Here is a 23484-nt window from a genome sequence, read left to right on the forward strand (position 1 = left end):
GCTGGTAAACAGGCAGCGCCCACGCACTCACTCTGGAATGCTTTAAAATGAAAGCGCACAGGTGTTAGGAAGGCAAGCTTTGAGAATCCAGCGAGACAAAGACTTTTCAGGACACACACTCTCACCTCGCTGTGATTTACACCCTCTTCCAGGCTGAAATCCCTTGGAGGTGTAAAGGCGGATGTGACGGGTGGAGGGAAAACAGAAATGGACCTTTGATCCTTTGCCATAAAAGTACTGTGAAACATTACCTACCTGCCAGGCTCCTTATCTAGACATTCAACCCTTTTTTATTTACCAGCACAACGACATGCAATGATTATTTTATTTCATTTTTTAATTTGAATAAATCCAGCTTGTAAATCCTCCACCTGTCCAAACCAATTACGCCGTGCTTTCATGTGCATCTCTTCAAAAATGACAACCGGCTTCCTTCAATGGTTGCATCAAAGTAGCCGTCAAGCTGCACTGCAACTTGGTTTGTGTAAATAACATGTCATGAAGTGATCGTGCTGTGGAAACTCGAGCATGTACTGTGACTTGTCGAAATTATTCACACCACTTGAACTTTACAACAACAGCGACAAGAAGCTTCGGTTTATTCTGTTTGGGTTTCAAGTGATAGACTAACACAATGTAATGCTTAGTTGTTATATGAAAAGAAATTAATGAATCCATTGACTGTCACCCCCAGATCACTTGTATGTTGGTCAGTGGGTCCAGGACTAACACTGACAGTGTGACTGACGGCACCAAGTACTTCCTCTTGGCTCTGATTGGTTTATTTCTGACCATATACTGCGATGACAGTTTTATCAAATATGTATAAAACATATTTTAATTAAAGTTAGCTACTGCGGCTTTAAGGTTTATGCTTGTTTAAACCTTAAAGTGGTATGAACGACTCCGCATTTCACTATGCAGACAATAAAATGCTCAAATAAAAAAAATAAAATAAAGACTCTTCTTAAAGACGTGTCTTTACTTAAGGGGTTCAAGGAGTGTCGACTTCAAATTTTGGTATTTTTGTGGCTTTTTGGAAGAGGATTAGCTTTCATGTAAGGAGATAAGAGGCTGAAGTCATTGTCATATTCCTCTCTGTTCAGCCGGAGCTCAGGATTAAGGAAGTGGACCGTAACAAAGAAACATCATGGTCGGCCCAAATAACATGCATTCATGCATCATTCAAAGTGTGTCATGCTACGATCCCTTTTATCAACTGAGGTCGTAATATAACGTCGACTCAAAGAACATTTGTATTACCAACTAAGTTTGGAATCATTTTCTTTTAAGCTATCTTTCTCTTCTAAATAATATTATTGACTAATGCGAGCCATTAGTGGAAACATCAAGGAGAAGTCTGGCTGTTTCATCTTGTTTCCTGTGATTAACAAACCAAATGAGAATTTCCTCATTTAAGTTGGGATCTATTCCATCAAAGCTTCATAATGTAGGTGTAATTTTAATCATACAATTGGAGCTTTCAAGATTTAGATCAAAGCCCTAATAACGTAATTTCAGCAATCACATTTCATGGTAAAAAAGCGCCGTACTTTCACACAAGGTTTATTAAATACATTTTGCCAACGTTAAATAGGACTCATTCTTTAGCCATTTGGCTACATTTCTTGCTGGTGCTAATAGAAGGCATAGTTTAAAAAAAAAGTGCTTTCTGGCTAATGCTGAATAAATATATGTGGAGTTAAATTATTCCATCAACCGTGAGCCAAAGCTGAGTGCTTCCCTTGGATGTTTTAAAAAGTCCCTTATGGGGTCGTAGTGTGTGAGTATTTCATACGCTGGCCAGTCGATTTCACATCCCTCCGTTTGCGCTCGGACAGAGCAGAGCTCATACCAGTTTGTTGAAAAGTAAATTTTCACCAGACATGCTTGGATGGAGAAACGCCAAGAACCAGCAGAGTGTCCAGACACCATCTCTGGAGATGCTAACTTTCCCCAGCGATGCTGGACTTTATTAACCTGTTTGTCGCGAGAGGACCCAAATTTGGGTCCTCTGCGCTTGCCGCAACAAGATCGATTGAAAAAACATGCTATACATTTATCAATATAGGCATATTGCATATCCACAGATCGGGAAAAAGCTCTTCTAAATGATACAAACAATATTTTCTACATCAACAACACCCAGCCTGAACACGAAGTAGCTTGGTAAAACGAAACGTAATTAGATGCTAACGAGGCTAACGAGGCATACGCGGTAAAAAATGCAACAGTGAAAGAGCAACTATTCCCAAAGCCCACAAACTATCAATCAGAATAAAGCCGAAGCTCTGCCGTTTCCAACAATACCAGAATCACCACGCTACGTGCAAAACTCACTGAACCAGCAGCTGAAGAAGAAAAAAAGAAATAGCTAATTTCACGAAGCGAAAAACATAAATTCAGTCCTACCTTTGCTGTTTCGTGGTCATAATCCTTATTAGACTAAATATTTCCACTTGGTTCGATAATCCATTTTCCCTAAGTCCATCTCATACTGTTTTCGGCTCTGCCCAGAGCCTCTTCCGCCTCCTGGGCTTCCATATAAAAATGTAGAGGCGAACTCCGTCAATGCACGTCACATGCGTTTCCCGTCCTCTAATTGGTGAATGGCTTTAGTTTCCGTATTAATGTCAACGCCCTCGGATTCTATTGGCTCTGACGGTTCGAAAGACGTGTCAATCATCAAAATTGGCCAATGGGATCCCGAGAAACCGCCCCGCGTAAGTTTGCATATCTGTATTGAGAACTGCATGGTTTTACTTGCAGAGCGCAGAGCGCAGACTAGAGACTCCAGGAGGAAATTTTTTTTCAAAGGAACCCCCAAAAACAATTGTTATTAGATGTAATTACTTATCTATGACAAGTAATCATTTATTCTATAAGAATAAATAATTGAAACAGAACCTACAGAAAAAAAACTGAGAAAGTTCAAATGGCACAAATTGTGCCAAAATGGCTAATTTGGAAGGTCCGCCTAGATTTTTATCAAGTAGTACCTCTCTAAAACTCATGTGATTCACTTTCTTTCCATGAAACTTGGCACAGTAAAAGGTCAGATTGTGTACTGTTGTTTACTACATCCAAAACATGTAGTAAACATGCTTTGAAAGGAATCTTCATATATTGAACTGGGTTTTTTTTTGGCGGAAATAGATATTTTGCTTAATTTCTGCTGTGTATCATATTAATTCACTTTCCTCAGTAACAGGCAGGGTGGGTTTTAGAGCTGTAACATATTCTCTAGAGTCTTGCCTTTATTTTGATACCAAAACAATTAAAATAAACTCTGTAGTTCTTGAGATACATTCAATTCATTTTGGGCATGTATTTTCAACCATATTTCTCAAAAAGAGGCCTAGAGATGAAGAGGTTTTAAAGATTTTGCATAAGCAGCTGCTTTGAATAGCCTCTAACTATCTGATTTTGTTTGTTTGTTTTTTTTATGTGAATGAGCTCATGAGCAGATCTGGCCATTTTCAGTTTGCTTGCAGCTCCAACGCATCACAGCGTCTGAATCCCTGTTGCACCCTCGGGACTCTTTGGCACCTGAGCCAATCACTGTGCCACAGGTTCACCACGGGGGCAGCATGTGTGTGTTTGCTTGCTAGAGTCAAAGGAGTCATTCATAAAATGTTCCTTTGTGATGTTTGCCACCTGATGAGGAGGGGGTTTGAGTCTGGATTAAGCCATTGGCTCACAGAGCAGGATTACTCTCTGGGAGGGAACATGTGGCCCTTTGAACTGGATTTTTCAAACCTCTTCCTTCTCTGCAGGGCACAGCTGAGAAACATACAGTGCAGCATGGAAGTTGAATTGACTTGAGGCCTTTTATGCATTTGTTCCTTCATTTTTTTTTTTTGAGTAGTTTAATGAAACATTGCTCTGAAGATAAGCAAGAATGGGCTTGTTAGGGTTGAATTTTTTTTCGTGGCTCTTCTCTATTCCAAACAGGATAAAAAATATACACACCGGCTCAAATATATATATTTACATCACCAGAAATATTTGACAGTATTTTTACAAATTGCAGACAAACCCACTCAGTCTTTGTTGCCATCAACAAGATTCTGGTATAACTCCGCTTGGATGTTTGGACATTCCACTATCTGGCATGGATTTGCTTCTTTTATTTCTTTGGTTGCATTACTATCAATGTCTGACATTTTCAAGACGGTTCAGGTCAGGGCCCACAACGTTAGCCGTCTTTTCCCGGGTGCATGAAGGTGCCTCACCTAAAAAATAAATCCAATCAAGCTTTCTGATAAAGAGTTTTCCAGTCATTCTACTGTTTTGATCATCACACAAGATTTTCTTTTTTGAAGGATATTTTATATTATAAAATGATTTCTGACTGCCCATGTGATTTTTACAGCCACTGTTGTTGGAATGTATTTATCCTAAACAAATTCACCAGTCAAGTTCATTTAGTGTGAAACTGGATGAAAAAGGATTTAAAAATTAATCTAAGCCACCTCGCACTATTGAAAGAGAATCCATGGTTAGATGTATTCATCCTTTTGCATTTCCATTTTCTTAAATCAGAGTTTTAGTAGCAACACTTCAGATAAAGATCTATAAAGACTTATTAAAAAAACCCATCTAACCGCTATCAGCATTCCCATTAAGCCATTCCTTTTAAAGTTCAGATAAAATCACTGAGCTCTCTATAAGCTAGAAGTTTTATGATGCAGTTCTGGTCCACTAAAGCTAATGTTAAATTAATCAAATGCGTTATTTTTATGAGCTTATTACATAGTTTTCAGACACTCAAGTGTCACTCTCTAAATGTGATTAAAGATCTCTAAAGGTCTCTGTTAACATTTGTCCGTCGATAATACTGTGCTCTGAAATTACGTTCGCTGGTTATGAGGTTCTGCACTCATTAACAAATGAGAGTCAGTAACTAGATTCAAACAATACTACAAAAAAAGAGCCTGCCAAAATGTCTCTATAACAATTCATTACAATATAACAGTTCATTACATTTTTTTACCTGCTGTTAGATGTTGTAAGCAGTCTTCTGAATCTAATCGAATCTCAAACAAATAGTAATGTAAATACACACAATGTGTCCTGCTGGCCTCTCTAGAGAGGAAAAAAAGCAACAGAGAACAGAAAAGCAAACTCAGGAAACTGTTTCTCTTAAGTTGATCCACAATGTCAGGGAGCAGCGTTCAGTTATCCACCAAGTGTAAGTGAGCAGGGATTATCCCTAATACCCTGAATTTGTCCTGCCTATTGATGCAGTCTGCAGCTATAAAGTATTTCTCCTTCACTGCAATGGAGTAGTCAACAAAATACTGTTATTTACACCCTTTGAACTGAGTCATAGTTTGTCATGTTTCACCCATTGGTTACGTATTATAGTTTAATTGGCAGATCAAATCACTGCAGCCTGATATTTTATTGGGGAATCAAAATAATCTTATCATTTTACTTATTTATATTTTAACTGAAAAATCTGAGGTGCATTTGAGTACAGTCTTTATCACTCAGATACCCCAAAATAAAATCGAGTGAAATCAAGCACTTTCAGAAGTAACCTGTAATAAACAAAGTCCATCTTTGTCATAGCATAAACACCAAAGTTTACACTGTTTTTCAATGCTTCCATGCAATGCATGTAAGGCACCTATTACTCTACACTTAAAAAAAAAACACAGAATAATTAAGTTGGTGTTAAGAGATGAACGTTTTCTACTGGTAACGAACTGCCACGAAGTATAAATCAGATTTTTACTTTTGTGTTGAATGTGTGTTTTAAAATACCACTAATGACAAACAAAAAAACAACACTTTTCTGCAAAATTCATCAGCTGCACAATTCTTGTTAGTGTAAAATAAGCACTATTTCAAAAGGGCAGAAGAAATCTTATGTTTTTTGAACAATAACATTTTTTGTTGCTAATCTGTTGCTAAGAGATGAGTGTGTTTTCTGGTAACCAAGTGCCACAAAGTAAACTTCAGATTTTTACTTTTGCAAAATGTACCAACTGTAAATGTCTTGAATCTAATCAGGTAAGCATTATTTCAAAAGAGCTTATGTTTTATAAACTATATAACTTATTAATTTGGTTTTAAGAGATGAGCGTTTTCTACTGGTAACGAACTGCCACAAAGTATAAATCAAGATTTTTACTTTTGTGTTGAATGTGTGTTTTATAATACATTTGCCACTAACAATAAACAACAACAAAATAAATAAATAAATAAAAAAAAATATTTTCTGCAATTTTCACCAACTGGACAATTCTTGTTAAGTAGTGTAGATAAGTATTATTTCAAAGCAGCAGAAGAAATCTTATGTTTTTTGAACAATAGCAATATTTGTTCTTAATCTGTTGCTAAGAGATGAGTGCGTTTTCTGGTAACCATGTGCTGTGAAGTAAACAATTTAAGTTTACTTTTGCAAAAGTAAAAATCAGAAAGCATTGCACAAACATTATCACAAACATTGCTAATGTAACTACTGCTCACATTAACAGTAGCGTTTTTCCTAAAATGAGCTTTTTAGCTATGTTGTTTATTTATTAACCAAGTTTAGCACACTGAATGGAGGAAGTCATTATAAGACAACATGCTAGTTATAGCTCACATGCCACTGGCTGCATTTAGGCTAATATTACCATTTTGGCTAATTTCAGCTTGCACACTAATTTTAACATACTGAATGGAGTAAATCCATGTTACTCAACATGCTTGTGACTCTCCACATGCTATTAATTAACTTCTATTTCTACTGTCATTCCTGCACTTTATATTTTATATTTCATATTTATATTCATATTTTATATTGTATTTTATTTTATTCTGGAGTAACTTCACAACATTGAAAGCTCAAAACACTGTCCTGAGCCGAAATGCAACGAAATTTCGTTCTGTATACACCTTTGTGCATGCAAAATGATAATAAAGTCTAAGTCTAAAGTCTAAAGTCTAAAGTCTAAAGTCTAAAGTACATTGTAGCTTACGTTAGCATTGCGGCTAATTTTTAGCATCAGAACGCTGGGTTCCAACTGAAGGGGACACTTTGGCAGGCCCCGGTTAAATTTCTTCAGAAATTTTGTAGTTATAACTAACTGTTCTTGATATTGCCTAATGTTTTGTGATAATGAGTATAGGCTACAGAACAAAGACAGAAATATTTACAGAAAGAGATGTTTAAGCAGAACCATTGCAAAGGCAGAAATGAGGGGGGAAAAAACTATTCATCTTAAACTAAGAACTGGCTTTAACTCTTTTGAGTTAAAGGAATTCTGATAAAAAGCAGAAACACCCGCTTTAAAAGCAGCCTTACAATGTTCCTTTCTGTGAGTACCCTATGTATCATCTGATATTGTTCAGGTTCAGATCTGATATCACTTGCCTTGTTAAATTTCCTGTTCCCAAGTTCTCTGACGGGGGACTATACAAGAAGGTAAATCAGGCAGGTGTTTCCTTGAGTTTTGATTTTCTAAATTGAGGGAACCAAAACTTTAGATGATCCTAAAGACCTTTGTTGGAAATCTTTCCCTCTGTCTGAGCCTCGCATGGTGCATCTGACTTCTGACCTCAACTCCTCAAACCTGTCCCCCCATGGACCAGATGATGTCCCTCCTACAAAACCAGCCGATGAAAATGATCGAGAAGATCTGGAGGATTAAGGAGACAAAAAAAGACCTCCACCACCTCCAGCGGACATCTGTCAGTCTCTTGTTGGGCATTTGGACTGAAAACTGTGTGAAATTGAGCTTCAACAACCTGCACTGGTATGCTGTCCAGTATCAGCGTAGAGGAAGACTATAAATATTAAATTTATAATGCCGCATTAAGGGTGATAGGTGTAGAACAAAAGGTTCCTGTCATGCACTGCATGGGCAGGCCCTGATTACAGATATCATGGAGATGGGACTTTTTGTCTTTTGTGAAACTGCATTGAGTTTAACTCATGACAACATCATAACACCAAATAGCAGCAATGCAACTGCTTTTGGCCCTCAAATGACTTTCTGATGTCAAATTTGGTGGGGAAAAAAACACATGTTCCTCCCAGGACAGCTGGAAATCCAGTTACTTCAATTAGCAGCTAAGCAAAGCTTTAAGATGGGATGTCAAAGCACAAATAAACTGATGAGATACAGTATATTACTTTTTGAAACTACACTCATAAGAATGAAGAACAATGTCATCAGATGTTTACTTGACAGGATGTTTGTTTATTTTTGCATAATTGCTGCCAGAAAGGCAATATTTTTGGATGGCATGACGCAAGTCAGAATAAACACTGTAATTAGTGCCGAGAAAACTGCAGGAAGTCGGAGAGAAAAGGACTGGGAAGCAGCAGAGGATACATTTGAATCCCCTATGGTGTTATTAATGTCACCAGCTGAGCAATGTGTTGACCACCTCCCGGTCCACTGCTGTCGGATGACAACAGCATTTAAACTGACATCTGTTTTGGACGTGCGTTCTGTTGAAAATTTGACTAAAAACAATAATTCATGAAAAGCAAAAAGTCTTTTCTAATTTTTTTAATTTTTTTTTTTTTTTTTTACCGTGTCTGACCAGACTGCAGTGCTGGCCGTTTTGGAAACTGTGACTGACTGAGTCAATGCACCAAGGTTACTGGTGTTAATGATTGCTAATCATTTTGCCTTCATTATTTTTCAAATGTCAGCCGTTAATTAGAAAGCTGTTTTGTATATGACTGAGTTCTGAATGCATTTTCTGCTGAAGCTGATGGCAAAGAGTTACAGTCACTTATTTGTTAAACATCTTTTAACCTGGATAATAATATATTCTACTTATAAGTGCTTTTTATGACACTCAGTGACAATTTACAACACAACTACTCGTGATCACATAATTTATGTTGACTTTCATACGATAGAGAGCAACATCAAGTAGTATTTACTTGTGAAGGTTGGAATAAGACTTTTTGTTCTTTCTAAAACTGCAATATTGAATAGTATGTTGTGGACTTACATTTAGTCCTGTTTACTCTGACACCTCCAAATAAAATTAAGTATAAATAACTGCCCTTTCAGCTAGTTAGAGTTCACCTTAGTGTAATTTTTTCTCAGTATAGATACATTTGTTCTACAAAAAACCTCATGTACAGTGGATGGATTTGTTGTTTGTTGTTGTGTTCTGACATTCTATCAAACAAAATCCAAACATACATAGAAGATGCTTGCTGTTGTAACAAGAAAAAAATCTGTACGATTTCAAGGGATGTGAGTACTTTTGCAAGAAACTGTAATTGAGAAGTGTTCAGTGGTCATGGGTCAAAACAGTCACTATTGTTTGTTGCTGCTCTCATCAGCGCACCCTGTGGATCTGTACCAGACAGATAATGTCATTTTAAACACTGAGTTTAAGTTCCTAAACACTGTTTAAATTTCCTACTCTACAAGACAGAACGGATGTTGGACATGCCTTGTTCATCCTTTCTCAACATCCCTCCCCTCCCCCCCATCTCTGCTCCCTCCAGCCCACTCTGTGGAACATCTGCAATAACATGCTCACCCACACCGAACAGCCAACCCTCAAAATACATGAATCACCCAGAAGAGAGGGAGAAAGAGATGTTCGTGTGTGTGTGTGGGTGTGCGTTTGTGGATGTGTGTGCCTCTTTATCTCTGTTTATGGGTCGTTCAGTGACATATGAGAAAATAATTTGGTTTTATGTGTGCACAGCTCTGCGTGCTTCTGAAAGAATGATTGCGCGCTCCCCTTGTGCGGCTGTGTGCGTGTGCGCTTCTGATGCAGAGCTGGAGGGCTGTGTGGGCAGAAAGCATCCTGTGCTGGTGTAAATTGATTTCCAGAATCCAGACGTTAGGTGCTCTACGCAGGAAAAAGAGCTGTGTGCCTCAGCAGCCTTTTATGAAAGGCGGTGAAGTGCTTTATGCCTGTTTGTGTCTCCCCCTGTGTGTGTGAGAGATATGTGTGAAAAAAAGTATAAGGCAAAAGATGCAATGACAGAAAAATGTGATGCATCGGAACATTAAAAAAAAAAAAAGACAAAAAAAATGAAGCTTTCCAAGTTGTTGCAAAGTGATTCGTTTCCAGATGCAGTCCAGTAATCTATGGCAAACAGCTGGTAAGTGGTTTATTCATGACCACAAGTGTTACTGTGCATTTGTGTGTGAATCCTTTGTTTATTCATGAGAAGAGACAGAGAGGGATGAGCCGTGTCACAACAAGTGAGATAAACAGTGAGGTGGCGGGTTAGAAGAAGACAGACACCATCACAGCTGGGAATAGCTGTTATTCAAAAGTGACAATACGGTTTCCTTCTTTGCAGGTGGGGAACTGAGTAAGTTTAGCACATTATGTAAAACATGTTTCACAAATTCGTTGGGCTTTTAAATCTGGACGTGATTTACTCCTGGTGATTAGTCTTGATTTTTTTTTTTTTAATCAGGCAGCCTAAAGCCTGAACTGCTGGCGTCTTGCCTTAAATAGAGTGCAATCATCCAATAATAAGCAGCCTTAAATTCTTGTTGATTACGTCTTTGTAGCAAATTATGTACATTTTATTCTCTTAAACCCTAATCAATATGTTTGAAAATAAAGTTTAATAGGAGCAGTGGAGTTATGAAAAAAAAGACACACAGGACTGCTTATTTTCTGTTTATCTGTTTATTTTCAAGCAATATCTGGGATATATACAAACTATAATAACCAAGAAAAAGTCATTTTAACATTTTTTTGTGCTGTATAATAAAACATAACTGCTCAGAAAGCGATTGCTGAGACATCATTTTTTTTAAAGATGTGTGCAAAGAGGAAACATTTGGTCTTTGAATAGCATGAAAGTTTGCAGCTACGTCACATGGGAAAACTAGCACCACCAAATCAGTGACCATGATCTTGAGCAAAAACAAGGTAGAGAGTGTTATTCGGGTCGGGCTTAAGTGGAGCAGTTTCTTGGGGTTTTGTTCCTGAATGAGGGGGGAAAAGCTGTGTGGGAGACAGAACACACTGGATGGATCATGTTCATCAAAACTCAAGTCACTGGGCTTCTCTGCTTAGCTGCTGCCGCCGTGACTTAAACTTAAACGAACTCGGGATGTTTGCTGAGAAAAGGGAACTGGATGGTTCTGAGCTGAATCAAAACCTGGATTTCATCTCATTGAGATGGTGTGAGGTGTTACTTGAACTGGGCAGTAGATGTTACCGACCTCTCAGAGATCTGAAAGTAAGGAGTGGCTGAAACGTCCCTAAGATGGATGTGAGAAACTGGTAGATGGCTACAAGAAGCAACTCACTGAAATGATTTCAGCCCAAACGCAAACTTTTTCCTAAGATATAATACAACTTTTGATATATTTTAACAAGTAAAATTATGCCCATTTCTTGCATTTACCTTTAATTTGTTTTGGAGAATCGTTATATGTAATAAGGTTTTTTAAAAAAAATGTTTTTCACGCTTATTCATCTGAATGCAAACGACCAATGCATTTTTTTTAAAGAAATGTTCTCCACAGCATTAATGGCGCCACCTCGGTTTTTGCTTTAGTGACCCAGCTTGCCAATATCAAAAAAACAATTAGAAGCAGATAATTGCATTTGTTCACAAAAATGTAAACAACTGGAAGTAAAATGCAGTATCATTTAGAAAAGAAAAAAAATGGTGCAATGTACCGTTTTTAACTCCGTAAGGAAATAATCCCCCAGCTTGTTTTCATTTCCCCTCGGCTCATGGAGCTGTTCCACTGCTGTGGTGCTGAAATGCCTGCCCCCGTTTCTCAAAGGGTATATCCAAACGCTCAAAATGACAGATAAAGCATGACAGCATCTACAACGTGGTTCCGTTAATGTCACTGCTGCAGAGTTTTATTTTAACTTTCGAAGTGTGGGATTGGGATGTAATTATTAAATATATATATAAATGTGTGTCTCATTCATCCATTTATTATTTCACCGTTTCATATAAAGTGTCTGCAACTGCAACTGTGTTTTAAGTGAAGCTTCAGTGGATTTTTTTTAAATTATTTTTAAAGAAATGCTGCACATTGCAAGAAAGCAGAGCACCTGCAATATAGCATAACATCACATCGTAATTAATTTGTCGTTACTCCTTTACAGCTCATCTTCTGCAGGGTGACAGCAGCAGCAGCAGCAGCGGGGTACATGGGCTGGGTTGGCAGCACTTGAGTGTAATTCCATGTGGGAGGAGGATGGGTGGGTTTAAGTGCAGCTATCAGGTCTTTTCTTCTCACACGCTCCGCTGTGCGCACAGACTGAGGAGAAAATCAAAGAGCAGGTCCACCTCCCCATGCGATGTGCAGCAGGTCGGTGAGGGCGCAACAGTAATCTCAGATACTGTCCCCGTATTCAGATTTTCACGCTGTTTGGCGAGTTAACAAAGTCCGCTACAGTTTATTTTTTTTATTTTTTGCGCTTTATTTATTTATTAATTATTTACCCCCCCCCCCTTTTCCATTCACTCACTGCTCACTCCCCTCCATCCTCTCCAGCTTCAACATCTGTGAAGTGGCTGCCTCACCCGGTCGGACCGGAGGCCGTCTGGTCTCCGATCTGGTCTCAGGAGTCAGCAGGGGAGACTCGACGCGCTCCGTCGGGGCCAGGCTGTGCGCCTCTCGGATCACACCGGAGCCGGCGCGGGCTCTCGCCATGGAGATGATGGAGGGGGACGTTATGGACAAGCTGGGGGACATGTCATCGGTGTACGACTTTGACCCGATCACCGGCAACATTCCGGCCACGAAAGTGGAGATCACCGTCTCCTGCAGGTGAGTGCGGCGCGAAGCTGCACGCGTGAATGAAAAGTTCGGGAATCGGGACGGCGTGCGGGGAAAGTTCTGAGAGAGAAAGAGAGAGCCCCACCCTGTCGGTGAGATGTGCTTATTCCACGATGATACGGCGATCCTGCCTAATGAGGCGAATGTAACTTCCGAAGTTGCTCGTTTTGATTTGTGCCTGCGTGGACGTGGGGGGTGTTTTGGTGGACAGCAGTTGCCCTTCAATGGACTCAATTCCTCACACATGCTGTTGGTTTAGTGTGGCTCTCTGTCCAGGGCACTGGAGGTGAGGGGATGAGGGCAGTTAGAAGAAGTTACGTGTCATTTCTGCCTGAAAAACTATTTTATTGCTTATTTGCCATAAGCTCTCTCTCTCTCTCTCTCTCTCTCTCTCTCTCTCTCTCTTTCTCTCTCTCTCTCTCTCTCTTTTTTTTTTTTTAATCATAGAAAGACTTTGGAAACAAAAGCTAACTTTTGTTTGTCCCTGAAGAAGTTTTCTTTATTGATTCTTTGAAAATGGGACCCAGCAAATGGCGCAAATTAGTGTCGGATTCATAGTATTAGCCCCGATTTTATGGCTTATTTGTTCCGGATGATATTGGTTCTTGTTCTATTTTCATATCCCTGCTTGTGTACCTATTTACTTATCACTGCCATTTGACCTTGTGGCCCCTTCTTCATGCCAGGCCCTGGTTGGAGAGCCATTCACCTAAGCGAGAGCAACAGCTACGCATTATGCATAGACGACTTGAAGTGGGCTTCTCAAATTAAGCTGTGATTATGTCCTTAAAATCTTGGGTCACACTGATTTTAAAATAATGCATTGTTATTATTATTATTAGTTCTTAATGAAAAATCAATAGCCTCATTGCATCCTAAAGCCTCTCTCATGTGCAGGTGTGTACAGTAGCTGGCTGCTTTCAGCACCAACAGACCTCTGAAAGCCTCAACCCTTCCCCTGCTGCATTCTTTTAAAAAAAAGGGACTTAAATTTTCAAAGCTTTGCATCACATTCACACTGTGCCCATGTCCCTGGCCTCAAGCTCGCTCCCTGTTCTGTAATATTCTACAGTATTTCATTTTCAGAAATAATTTATAAAAAAAAGAGAAGAATGTCTGCCAGACCAGATCAATCCTAATACAGACAGTCACTCCCCTTCCTAACAGAAAGCGTTTTTTTTTTATGTTATGGCTGACAGTGCTATTCGTCCCTTAAATACTCCAGGATGTGTACGCGTACGCACGCACACACACATGTTTCTGCTCTTTGATGCTGGGTTTTTGGTTGGTGAGCCATTGGAGCTGAGTGAGTTTGAGTTATAACAAGCTGTGAGTGCATTATTGATGGGCTCTCTGACCTTCAGAGAAGCTTGCTTCAACATCTCTCGGCTCAGAATGGGAGGAAAAGGAAAATACGGAGCCTTTCAAGAAATTTGCTGAATGAACAACAGTTATGTTGCAAATGGAAATCTTTAGTAAGCAGTCAGTTCAAATGGAGAACGGACGGGTAGCGAAATGCCAAGTTGAGCACCTGACAGATCCTGACGTAAGTTTTGGATCTGAACTTTCCCAGCATGCCAAGTTGAGCTGACTATAGGCTCACATCATACACAAGCATGTGCAATTAGACAGCATTCAGGTAAATGATGAGCTCCATCCTGAGCCCCACCAGCATTTATGCAAATGGTTTCTCTGAATATATCCCCATGTTGATGTATGTTGGAAAAGTAGGAAACGCAACTGAGTGTTGATCATCCCCTTCGTGCGGAAAGACGATGAGTTTGAGTCGAAACCAGTAATTGGAAAGAGGGTGGTTGGTGGTTTTCCATCCTGCTTCACTGCCAGTGTTTTCTGTAGAAAAGCACCCATCTGATGTGCAGTAGATTTACAGTTTCAATGCTAATCATGTGGAAAAAAAAAAAAAAAGAACATGTGGCCTACAGTAATTAAGCTCACAGCTCCTGCTGTGATTGTGCTTGAAGTGCAGTGGCTTGCAAAAGTTTGGCCTAAAAAAAAAAGAAACAAACAAAAACACCCAAAACATTTTTGAAGTTAATTTTTGATTGAGTTTATCTTTTCTGCTTGGGAGATCATGGTGCATGTGTTACATGGAGTCACCACTCCACATTGTCTAGTTTACAGAAATTCAGTCAGTGTTTCCTGCAGTCTCAAACTGTGACTTATTGTGTCTGCAGGAAAGATAATTCAGATTTAACCGGCCTCCATGCTCTGATCTATATCTGTCAAATCTAAGGTAACATAAGTGCCAAAAATGTATAGAAAAAAAAAGACTCCTTTTTATATTTTCATTAAAACAGCAAAGGGCCAATACAACTTAAACTGAGTTGCAAATACTCTCATTCAGGTGAAGAATTTTACATTTGAAGTCTGACCAGTATGAATATTCAAGGTTTTGACCTGGAAATGAACAAAAGCAGTCTGCAGCTTTTTAAATTTCTGCCAGATTGGACAAAGTGAACAAAATACATATTTAAAAATGATATGGATGTAAATAAAACATAACTTATGTTACATTTTTTTAAATATCTCAATTACATTTTTTATTTATGTATTTATATTTTAGGACTTTGCCATTTGCTTTCTTATTTCAGCATTGAATTGAATCCTTTTATCCCTTCCCTTTATGAATAAATATTGTTGGCAACAAGGTGGTGCAGCATAAGCCCAGAGCAGAATTGACCCATGTGAGTTTGAGATGCTTTGAGGTGAAAATATTTTCAAACCATTGTGCAAGATTTGTTTCTATTCAAGTTCCCAATCTTATGATGAGAAAATATTGCAGTTTGTCTTCTGATATGTCCTCCATGAGGGTCATATTCTGTTCAATGAAAATAAAGCATTCCTCTAATCAGACTTTGATCATTCTTTTGGTGATTGTTGAGGATTTAAAGTCTGAATAATCATCTGGTGTCCTCAGCTCTTGAAAACAAAATGCATCCAAACACATGCCTGAGTATGTGTTTGGATGTTTTTTTTTTTATTATTATTATTCCCACAACTGCTAGTTTTGCAACTGTCTCAGCTTTTTTTGGAAGCAGGGCAGATAAACTCAGAGATCCTTCTGTCACATTCAGACACCTATAATAACCTCGTTAATCCCCCCAAATCCTTTGCCCAGATGTTCCATGAGTCAGATTCCTTTTCAGGAAAGAAGCCTCTGTGTTTGGTGGTGTTCGCACCTCCTTCGAGTGTGTGCTTTCTGCGATGCCCCCATCCATGATGATTGCTGCTCCCTGAGGGTAAATACCCCTTATTACAAGCTGCAGCCGCGCTTTTGACAATGCACCATTATCGGGACCAGTGTCAAATGGAGAGGGGTGGGTGGGCTCTTGATCAGGCAAATAGGGAGAAAATTATATGGAATTAGTTGGTCATTCATTCAGTTTAAGAAGACAAGTCAAGCGTTTGGTCTTAGAATGATGAAAATAAGGCTTTTAGAAATGAATGCTGTACTTTTTTTTTCTTTTTTTTTGGCTCTAATACATTTTCTACAAGCAGAAACTTTGAATATTCACTTCAAATGTTCATGTTTTAGGAATGTTCTCTCATTACAAACAAAAACCTTAAACATGTTTTATCGGGATTTTTATTTTATTTTATTTTTTTTTTGATGAAGGAAAAGTATATACTACATACTGATGAAGTTACATAATACAACTCACGTGACATTTTGGGAATTTCAGCCACCAGTGGCGCTGCACTGAGCAGAGCAGAAATTAGGGTCAATGATCAACGTATCTTAATTACCCTATTAGTGACATTCATGGCCCTATTACTGTGATTATTCTGAGTAAGCCTGTTACTTCCGACCAAGCTAAACACAGAAGCAGCCTTATGGACAAGAGGTGAAACATCTTCGAGAAGCTAGAGAAGTTTATCTTATCTTGCCTTTATCTCCATTTACTGCTACAAGTCTGTCATTCTGCTTTTTAAAATGGCTAAACCTCAGGGTGACTGGACAGGCCATACCACAGGTTTTTATTCAGACTTAGGTCTGGATATAATTTTAATATCTTAATCATAGGTTTGATCAATTTTTTTTCCTATTGTGGTTCTGGTTGTGCTTTTAGACTCACTCATACTCAAGCCTTCTGCAGCCTTTTACAGATTTCCCTCCAGTGTTGCCATGTTACAAGCCCTCTCAATTCTCCTACCAGCTTTTATCAGCTTAATTATCCATGCTGAGAAATGGATCTCGATAAGATGATGCTGCCACCACCAAGCTTTGCCATGGGGATGGTGTGAAGTTTATGACTTGACTGGACTTATGGCTTCTTTGTTTTTTCACCAATATCTCATTTATTGTTGCTAGACTTCCATCAGCTTTAATAAAAATGATGGATTATATGAACTATTTAGTTGACATCTGAAGGTAGTAGGTTAAAAAAGGGATTTTCAGAATTATATTTAAAAAAAAAAATTGAGAACCACCATAATTTTCCTTCCAATTCGAAATTATGGAGTACTTTGTTGTAAATGATATAAAATCCGATTTAAGTACATAGGCTGTGACATGACGAAAGGGGAAAAATGTTCAAGGAATTTGAATATTTTTACAAGCCACAATATTAGCAACAGGATGTTTAATTAAAACAAAGGTGGCTTTGAGCACACGAGGATTTGTTCCAGCAAGCGCAGACTTTTGAGCTCAGCTCACATTTTTCACACTGTTTTATGCAGCACTCTTATGAGTGTGTGTGTCTGTTTTGTGAAGAAGCCTGGCCTCCAAGAGATGTGTCAGAGGAACAAAACTGGGAGGATAGGTTGGCAGCCCCCAAAAAAGGCACTTTTTTTTTCTTGGGGACTCTTAAACTGGTATTTATAATCCCACAGTGCTTGACAGTCAGTGGTTTGGTTCCCAGTACCACTGACTGTCTTGGTAAATGAGAAGACAAAAAAAAAGGACAGGAGAGCAGAGGTGTAAATCCTTCTGCCACAAAGCCACCGTCCTCCATTCAGCGCTATTTGAAATCCCTGTAAACCCATTTACAGGCAAGTCAAAGTCTGCTTTACACTCTCGGCCCTGCTTTCTTACCAGTCAATTCAGCAACACAAAGAATGACTTATGCATCCAGTGTGGCCTGTAGCCATTTAACAATCTCTCAAAGCCTTTTGAGGAGAGACAGGGTACCTTGTGTGTCCCAAGCAGCTGCTTAAAATGATACCAAGAAGCACTGAGTTCAGCTAGCATGACTCACTGCCGTTTCGCTGTGTTTCACAGACGAACCTATTCATAAAATTCTCATTTTAGGACTGTAGACAATGTATAGGCAATAAGCTCCCATTTCCTCATCTTATTACCATCCCGTTACATTTCTGTAACTGGATGGAAGAGTCGCTGAGGGAATCTTTTAAAATCACATATTTCAAACTGTGGTGCACGAACCACTTGTTGGACTTGGGGCTGTCTTTACTCAGAGCAAATTATGGCTTTAACTTGTGTGGAAGGTGAATTAGAAACAAATCAAGCACCGTAAGCTAGACTGTGATGTACAGACACCAGGCAGAGGCGGAAAAATTGATAGTTTCAGCACATCCTTCACTGGCAGAACTATTTTTACAATCTTACCAAAGTCGCCCAGAATATCTTATACATTACATCATTTAAAAAAAAAAAAAAGTAAACTCTTCTCTTGAGAGATGAGCTTTGTTTCTCAGTATGATTACATGCATAATAAACCTGGGATAACTTCTTGACAGATAGACAAAAAGAAATCATACCAGAGGCAGATGGATGTTTATTTTATCTGTGCCTGTATTTTTACATGCTGGTCTTGCTCAGTCACTTCCTCTGCATTTCTTTATGTTTACTTGGTCATTTCCAGCCGTGCTCCCTCAGTACCTCAGTTTGTCCTCCCGCAATGGCGAAGCAAATTCTGTTAATTATACTCATAGGTAATGTCTAGTAATACATACTGTTTTTGTTCAGTCATTCCCTTGTCAGATCTTCCTATTCACCTGTTCCTCTTCATATTTGTCAAACATCAATGATGATGCACACAGCATTATTATTTTCCTCTGTATGCACTCCACAGCAATTAGCAATTTCTGAAAGTTCATTAAATTATGTCACGGACAAATGACAGCCTGAGCACAAGAACGCCTAGCATTCAGGTTGGTTTTGTGAGCAGAGAGGAAACTGCACTGAACCTCAATTCACTGTGAATTGATGTTCAGGGTGAAGTATCTTTTAAAGGCTTTTATTGGGAACGTTTGTAAAATATTGCATCTTAGTTCTGTGAAAATTGAAAGAACGTTTTCCTTCACAGCTCTGGTCTGAGCTGGAAGGAAGTTTGCCTTCAAAACTGTTATTATTATTACTACACGTTCAGATAAGAACATCAAACTAAAAAACTAGATTTAGGCCTCTGGGGGGGGGACCATCTGTTGCAGAAGGCTTAATTCCTGTTGCTTTCAGTGGTCCTAATGACTCTGACCAGCTGCATGTCAAAACCATCACCAGAGCTCAGAATCAATGTAATGTCTCCCCTGAAGGTCTGTTCGAGGAATAAGTTTCTAAACACACAAAGTACCAGAAGCCTTCTGCACAGCTCTGTGGGATTAATGGGGAAAATGGAAGTTATGGAGCCTGTGAGGTGTAACGCTTAACGAGCGCCGAGTCAAAAGTCACATTGACTGAACGCAGAGGAGAGAACCAATTAAACTAATAACGGATTGTCCTTTTCCTAATCGTGACATGTAATCCATGTTCTTTATTAAGGTGAAGATAGCTCTTGAATCTTAATATAATTTGCAGCTTCTTGTCTCACAATGACTCTTTTTTTTTTTAGCAACTTAAATGGAGGAATGCTGGCTTCTGCAGCTTTTCTCCTTAGCGCATTCGGTGCAAGTGTTGCCATAATTACATTTCCCTCTTCCAAATGGCGGATGACCTGCATTTGCATAAATATTTGCGCTCATGAGAACCAGGTTTTCCGACTCATAATGCGTCCTTCGAGATTCTTAAACAGATTTAAAAGCATATCTCGGAGTTTAGGAACCTCCAGAGGGGGGAATCCCCCTCACTTCACATCACAGCTCTGATGATAGCGCTTTCACATCGAATGTCTTTTCGCTTCGGCTTCTCTGGTACAAATACATGCCCCTCCAAAGAAACTAATTAGCTACGCGAATAATGCATGTGAAAAAAGATGAGTTCGGCTTTGCAAATCACAACATAATTATCCTGCAAGTTGGCTGCAACACACCACCAACATCACCACCCCTAAAGCCAGATTAATCTCTTTCCCCCTGCACAGCTCTCTCATAACCTCGGTTTATTTTATTTATTTTTTTGGTACAAGATGGGCACTCTGCCCAGTGTCACACAGTCCAACTTCTCTGGGGTGTGAGATAGAGGTGAGGATGGGGAAAGAATAGGGAGAAGGCAGATGAGCGAACTAGAGAGTGAGATGAGAAATTGATGGTGGCTACACCCCAAATTGCACAACACCAGGGGAACAGGGAAGGCAGTTCATTATGGTCAGCAAAAAGGAAAGATGTATGAATTAAACTCACGACAAATTTAAGTAAAATTGCAGGAAAAAGTCACCAATTAATTGATTAAACAGCACCTCCTGGGAAGACACTGAAGGATCTGTCAACAAACAGGGAAACCAATTAGAAATGTTTTATCTCTAACTTTGAACTTAGTGTCCTTTTCTAGAATCTACACTGGAAAGGGATTTCCACAGAATACATTTGATATTTTCCTGCAACATTGTGGTTTAAAAAAGCAGCATTATGTGTTATCCAGACATAGTACCATGTTATGGCATAATCAAGTATCATTGTTACTTTTAGTTGTTATATATCAAATAAAAAAAAAAAAAAACTTCCTGATTTAACTCCTGGAAATTGGGCTTCGGACTCTTTAAAAACTCCTGCTCTTTCTAAAACTTCACCTCCAGGAAGTCATCACTACATCTTCTGCTGACCTTTCAGTAACGTCTTACCGTTTTACCAGAATTGCTCTGAGAAGTAGCACATGTTGCTGTTGGCGAGTCTGATGGAGATGAGAGTTGGTGGTTTGGGGGATGGCTGCTCTATGGGGCGAAACTCTAGCTCCGAGGAGGAACTGCGCCTTTAAGCGCTAGGCATTATGGACAGCTGAATAGTTGCAATGGGAAATTAAAGGATTTCTCAAACATGCATGAACGAATCAAGGCAACTCTCCAGGTACGTTTTTTAATTAGGGAATAACATTATAACATGATGTAAACCTCAAAAAAGTCAGTTTTACATGGCACTGCCCCTTTAAAGAGTCAGTCTGAACTTCAGCTTTTACTGTTATTTTGACATTGCTTGAAAGTAATGTCAAAATTGCTTTCAAGCAAGATTTGCTTTCAAGAAAGATGAGGAGTTTATAAGCTTCTTCCTTTTAGGTAAGTTCTAGTTAAAAAAAAAAAAAACAGACACTAAACCAGTCCAGATGAATATTGTAAGCTCAAACCACCTGCCTGCCTGAGGTCTTTTGCAACCACAGGGAATAATGCTCTGTAAACTCCAACTTTTCCCCACTTCCAGACGCAGCTTTCTCTGCTGGAACTCACTCAGTTCAGCTGAGGGTATCACAAGCCTTTGACTTGTGCATGCGATATTTTCTGTTCATTTGTGTGGCTCACACCCACGCATTGTTTTCTTTTTCCTCATATCCTTGTAGTGCTTTAGCTGCTGTAAAAGCTGTGATGAATATGAAAGGCCTACAATGTCAATGCGCTCGCCTCTCCGACTCCAAACTTGACATTTTTGGGGGGCAAACGTAACTCACGGTCTCAGAGTTTCACCTCTTCTGTGTGTCATATTTCGTGGTTCACTCGGCTGGTCTGGTTCCTCGACAGCATCGCGCTTCCTTTGGGAGTTGAATTAAAACACCGTGAGCCAGAATCTTTGCATGTTAAGAGGGTGTCGGAGTTGTTGTTTTTGTCGTTTTGGGCTTTTTCGTTCCTGCCTAGGAGACAACACCGATCTACAGCTGGAATAATGTGTTTGCATACGAGAGACAATTCATATTGTCTCTTGTTTACACTGAGACACTGAGAAACTTTTCTTTTAACTTAGTCGAACAAATTTTGGAACATTTTCCACACTTACTCGCTAACAAAGCGACCGAGCGTGTTATAGATGGCACAAACAATTTGCTAGCATTTGCTATCTATCACAGTTCAGTGAATTCCTTTTTTTCTTTTTTTTTTCCATTTTGCCTTTATAAATTTCCTTTTCAACTGCTGTCTGTTCTCTAATTGACAGACTGTGACTAATGCTTTCACTAAATCAATAAAATGGACTGTGGGCATGTTGGAAAGATAAAGCATGCTCTTTTCAAGAGCTTTTGCATCTGCAATATCAAAAGCCATGGCTGCCTTCACTCGTGTCATTACGTTAACAATGAATAAAATATCCCAATCACTGACCTGGAAATCACGCGCTTGGTTTGATTAAAAAACACGTAAAAATAAATTGATTTTCACCTGCCATCTCGTCCTGAAACGTTCCCCTGCAACCCGGACAGAACCGCTGCTCTGCGCGTCAGAGCTCTCAAAGCAGCAGCTATAATCAGCTCTGTCAGCTGAGATATAAACGTCTAATTCCTGCAGCCATCAAATTCTTCCACCCCGCTTACTTGTATCATGCTCGTATCTGCGGCTCTGGTCCCCGAGTGAGAGAATCTCTCCGAATGCAAACAAGGCCTGGTGAGCCAGCGGATGACACCGCTGAACATAAGTGATGTCAATTTCAGTGGAAGGAGGCTAACACTCTTTGGAAGTGTTAATGATGGTTCACTGTCATGCTGGCTTTAGTGGTTGAGAGACTGAGACACGGCTTTGATCTGTGCTCTCGGGCTGACAGGGCTCGCTGGGGTATCTGACGAGAACAGAGAAGTCATGGGCGGACAAAGTCAGATTTATCTGGGAAGGGCTGGAGCATAGCCGAAACACCATCTGTCCAGAGGACCTACGGAGAATTTGACCAGAAAGCTTGTAAACATGAGGATAACTGTAACCAAAAAGTCAATTTTGGGAGGGAGGACACTGCAACATCTACTGTACTCCGTGTTCAAAATCACAGAAAACAAAGAAAATATTTCCTGTGAATCTGTTTATTTTTTTTATTTGAAACCGGTATATTTAAATTATGGACTATTCAAACATAACCCAACATGGGTTGTTGGGTTGTGAGAGAGAACACAAGCAAATTGTGTTCTCTCTCACAACCTGCTTTCCTGTCTGACAACTGTCAAACAAATGCCAAGAGATTATTGTAGCTTAGATTAGTCGATTAAACATGGGCCTGATGACAGCAGCCCAGAAAACACACATAACTTTTCAGTTAAGGTTATTAGACTCGTTAAAGAAAAAGAATAAGCCTTTAGTTTATCAACAGTTTAAAACTCTGAAGTAGAGGGCACCTGTAGCGTCTAACAATGTGACAGGCCCGGCTTCTACACACATGATCTTTTGTCTGCCATGTTCTCAGTTCCCTTTCTCTATTGAATACCAGCTAAATCATCTAAAATAATTCAAAAGTGGTGAAGCTATTTTCAATGCTGGTCAAATAGTTTTGTCAACCAGCTCGACAGGAAACTGGTCAACAACACAACAGGTTAACCAAAGAACTACTTCCTGTTCTTGGTTGCCTTGAGCTCACACTTTGTTTTCCTTCACATCTGTTTACATGTTTGTCTCATGGAAAGTAATAGAATCGTCATCAA

At 39.3% G+C, this 23484-nt stretch overlaps 1 protein-coding gene across 2 annotated transcripts in view; it reads left to right on the forward strand.

The window, feature by feature from the left end:
* Positions 1–12304: 12304 nt before the first annotated feature.
* Positions 12305–23484, forward strand: part of cpne5b (copine Vb) — a 122104-nt gene continuing 110924 nt past the window's right edge. The window contains exon 1 of one of the 2 annotated variants that reach the window (XM_088005510.1): positions 12305–12743. In XM_088005510.1, the coding sequence (XP_087861636.1) occupies positions 12625–12743 (119 nt within the window). In that variant the 5' untranslated portion in view covers positions 12305–12624. The remainder of the gene's footprint in view (positions 12744–23484) is intronic. The other variant, XM_014986309.2, reaches the window with a different exon arrangement.

The sequence above is a fragment of the Poecilia mexicana genome, unplaced genomic scaffold, assembly GCF_051168715.1.
Source record: "Poecilia mexicana isolate PSO_F unplaced genomic scaffold, ASM5116871v1 scaffold_5, whole genome shotgun sequence".
In the NCBI taxonomy this organism is placed as follows: Eukaryota; Metazoa; Chordata; class Actinopteri; order Cyprinodontiformes; family Poeciliidae; genus Poecilia; species Poecilia mexicana.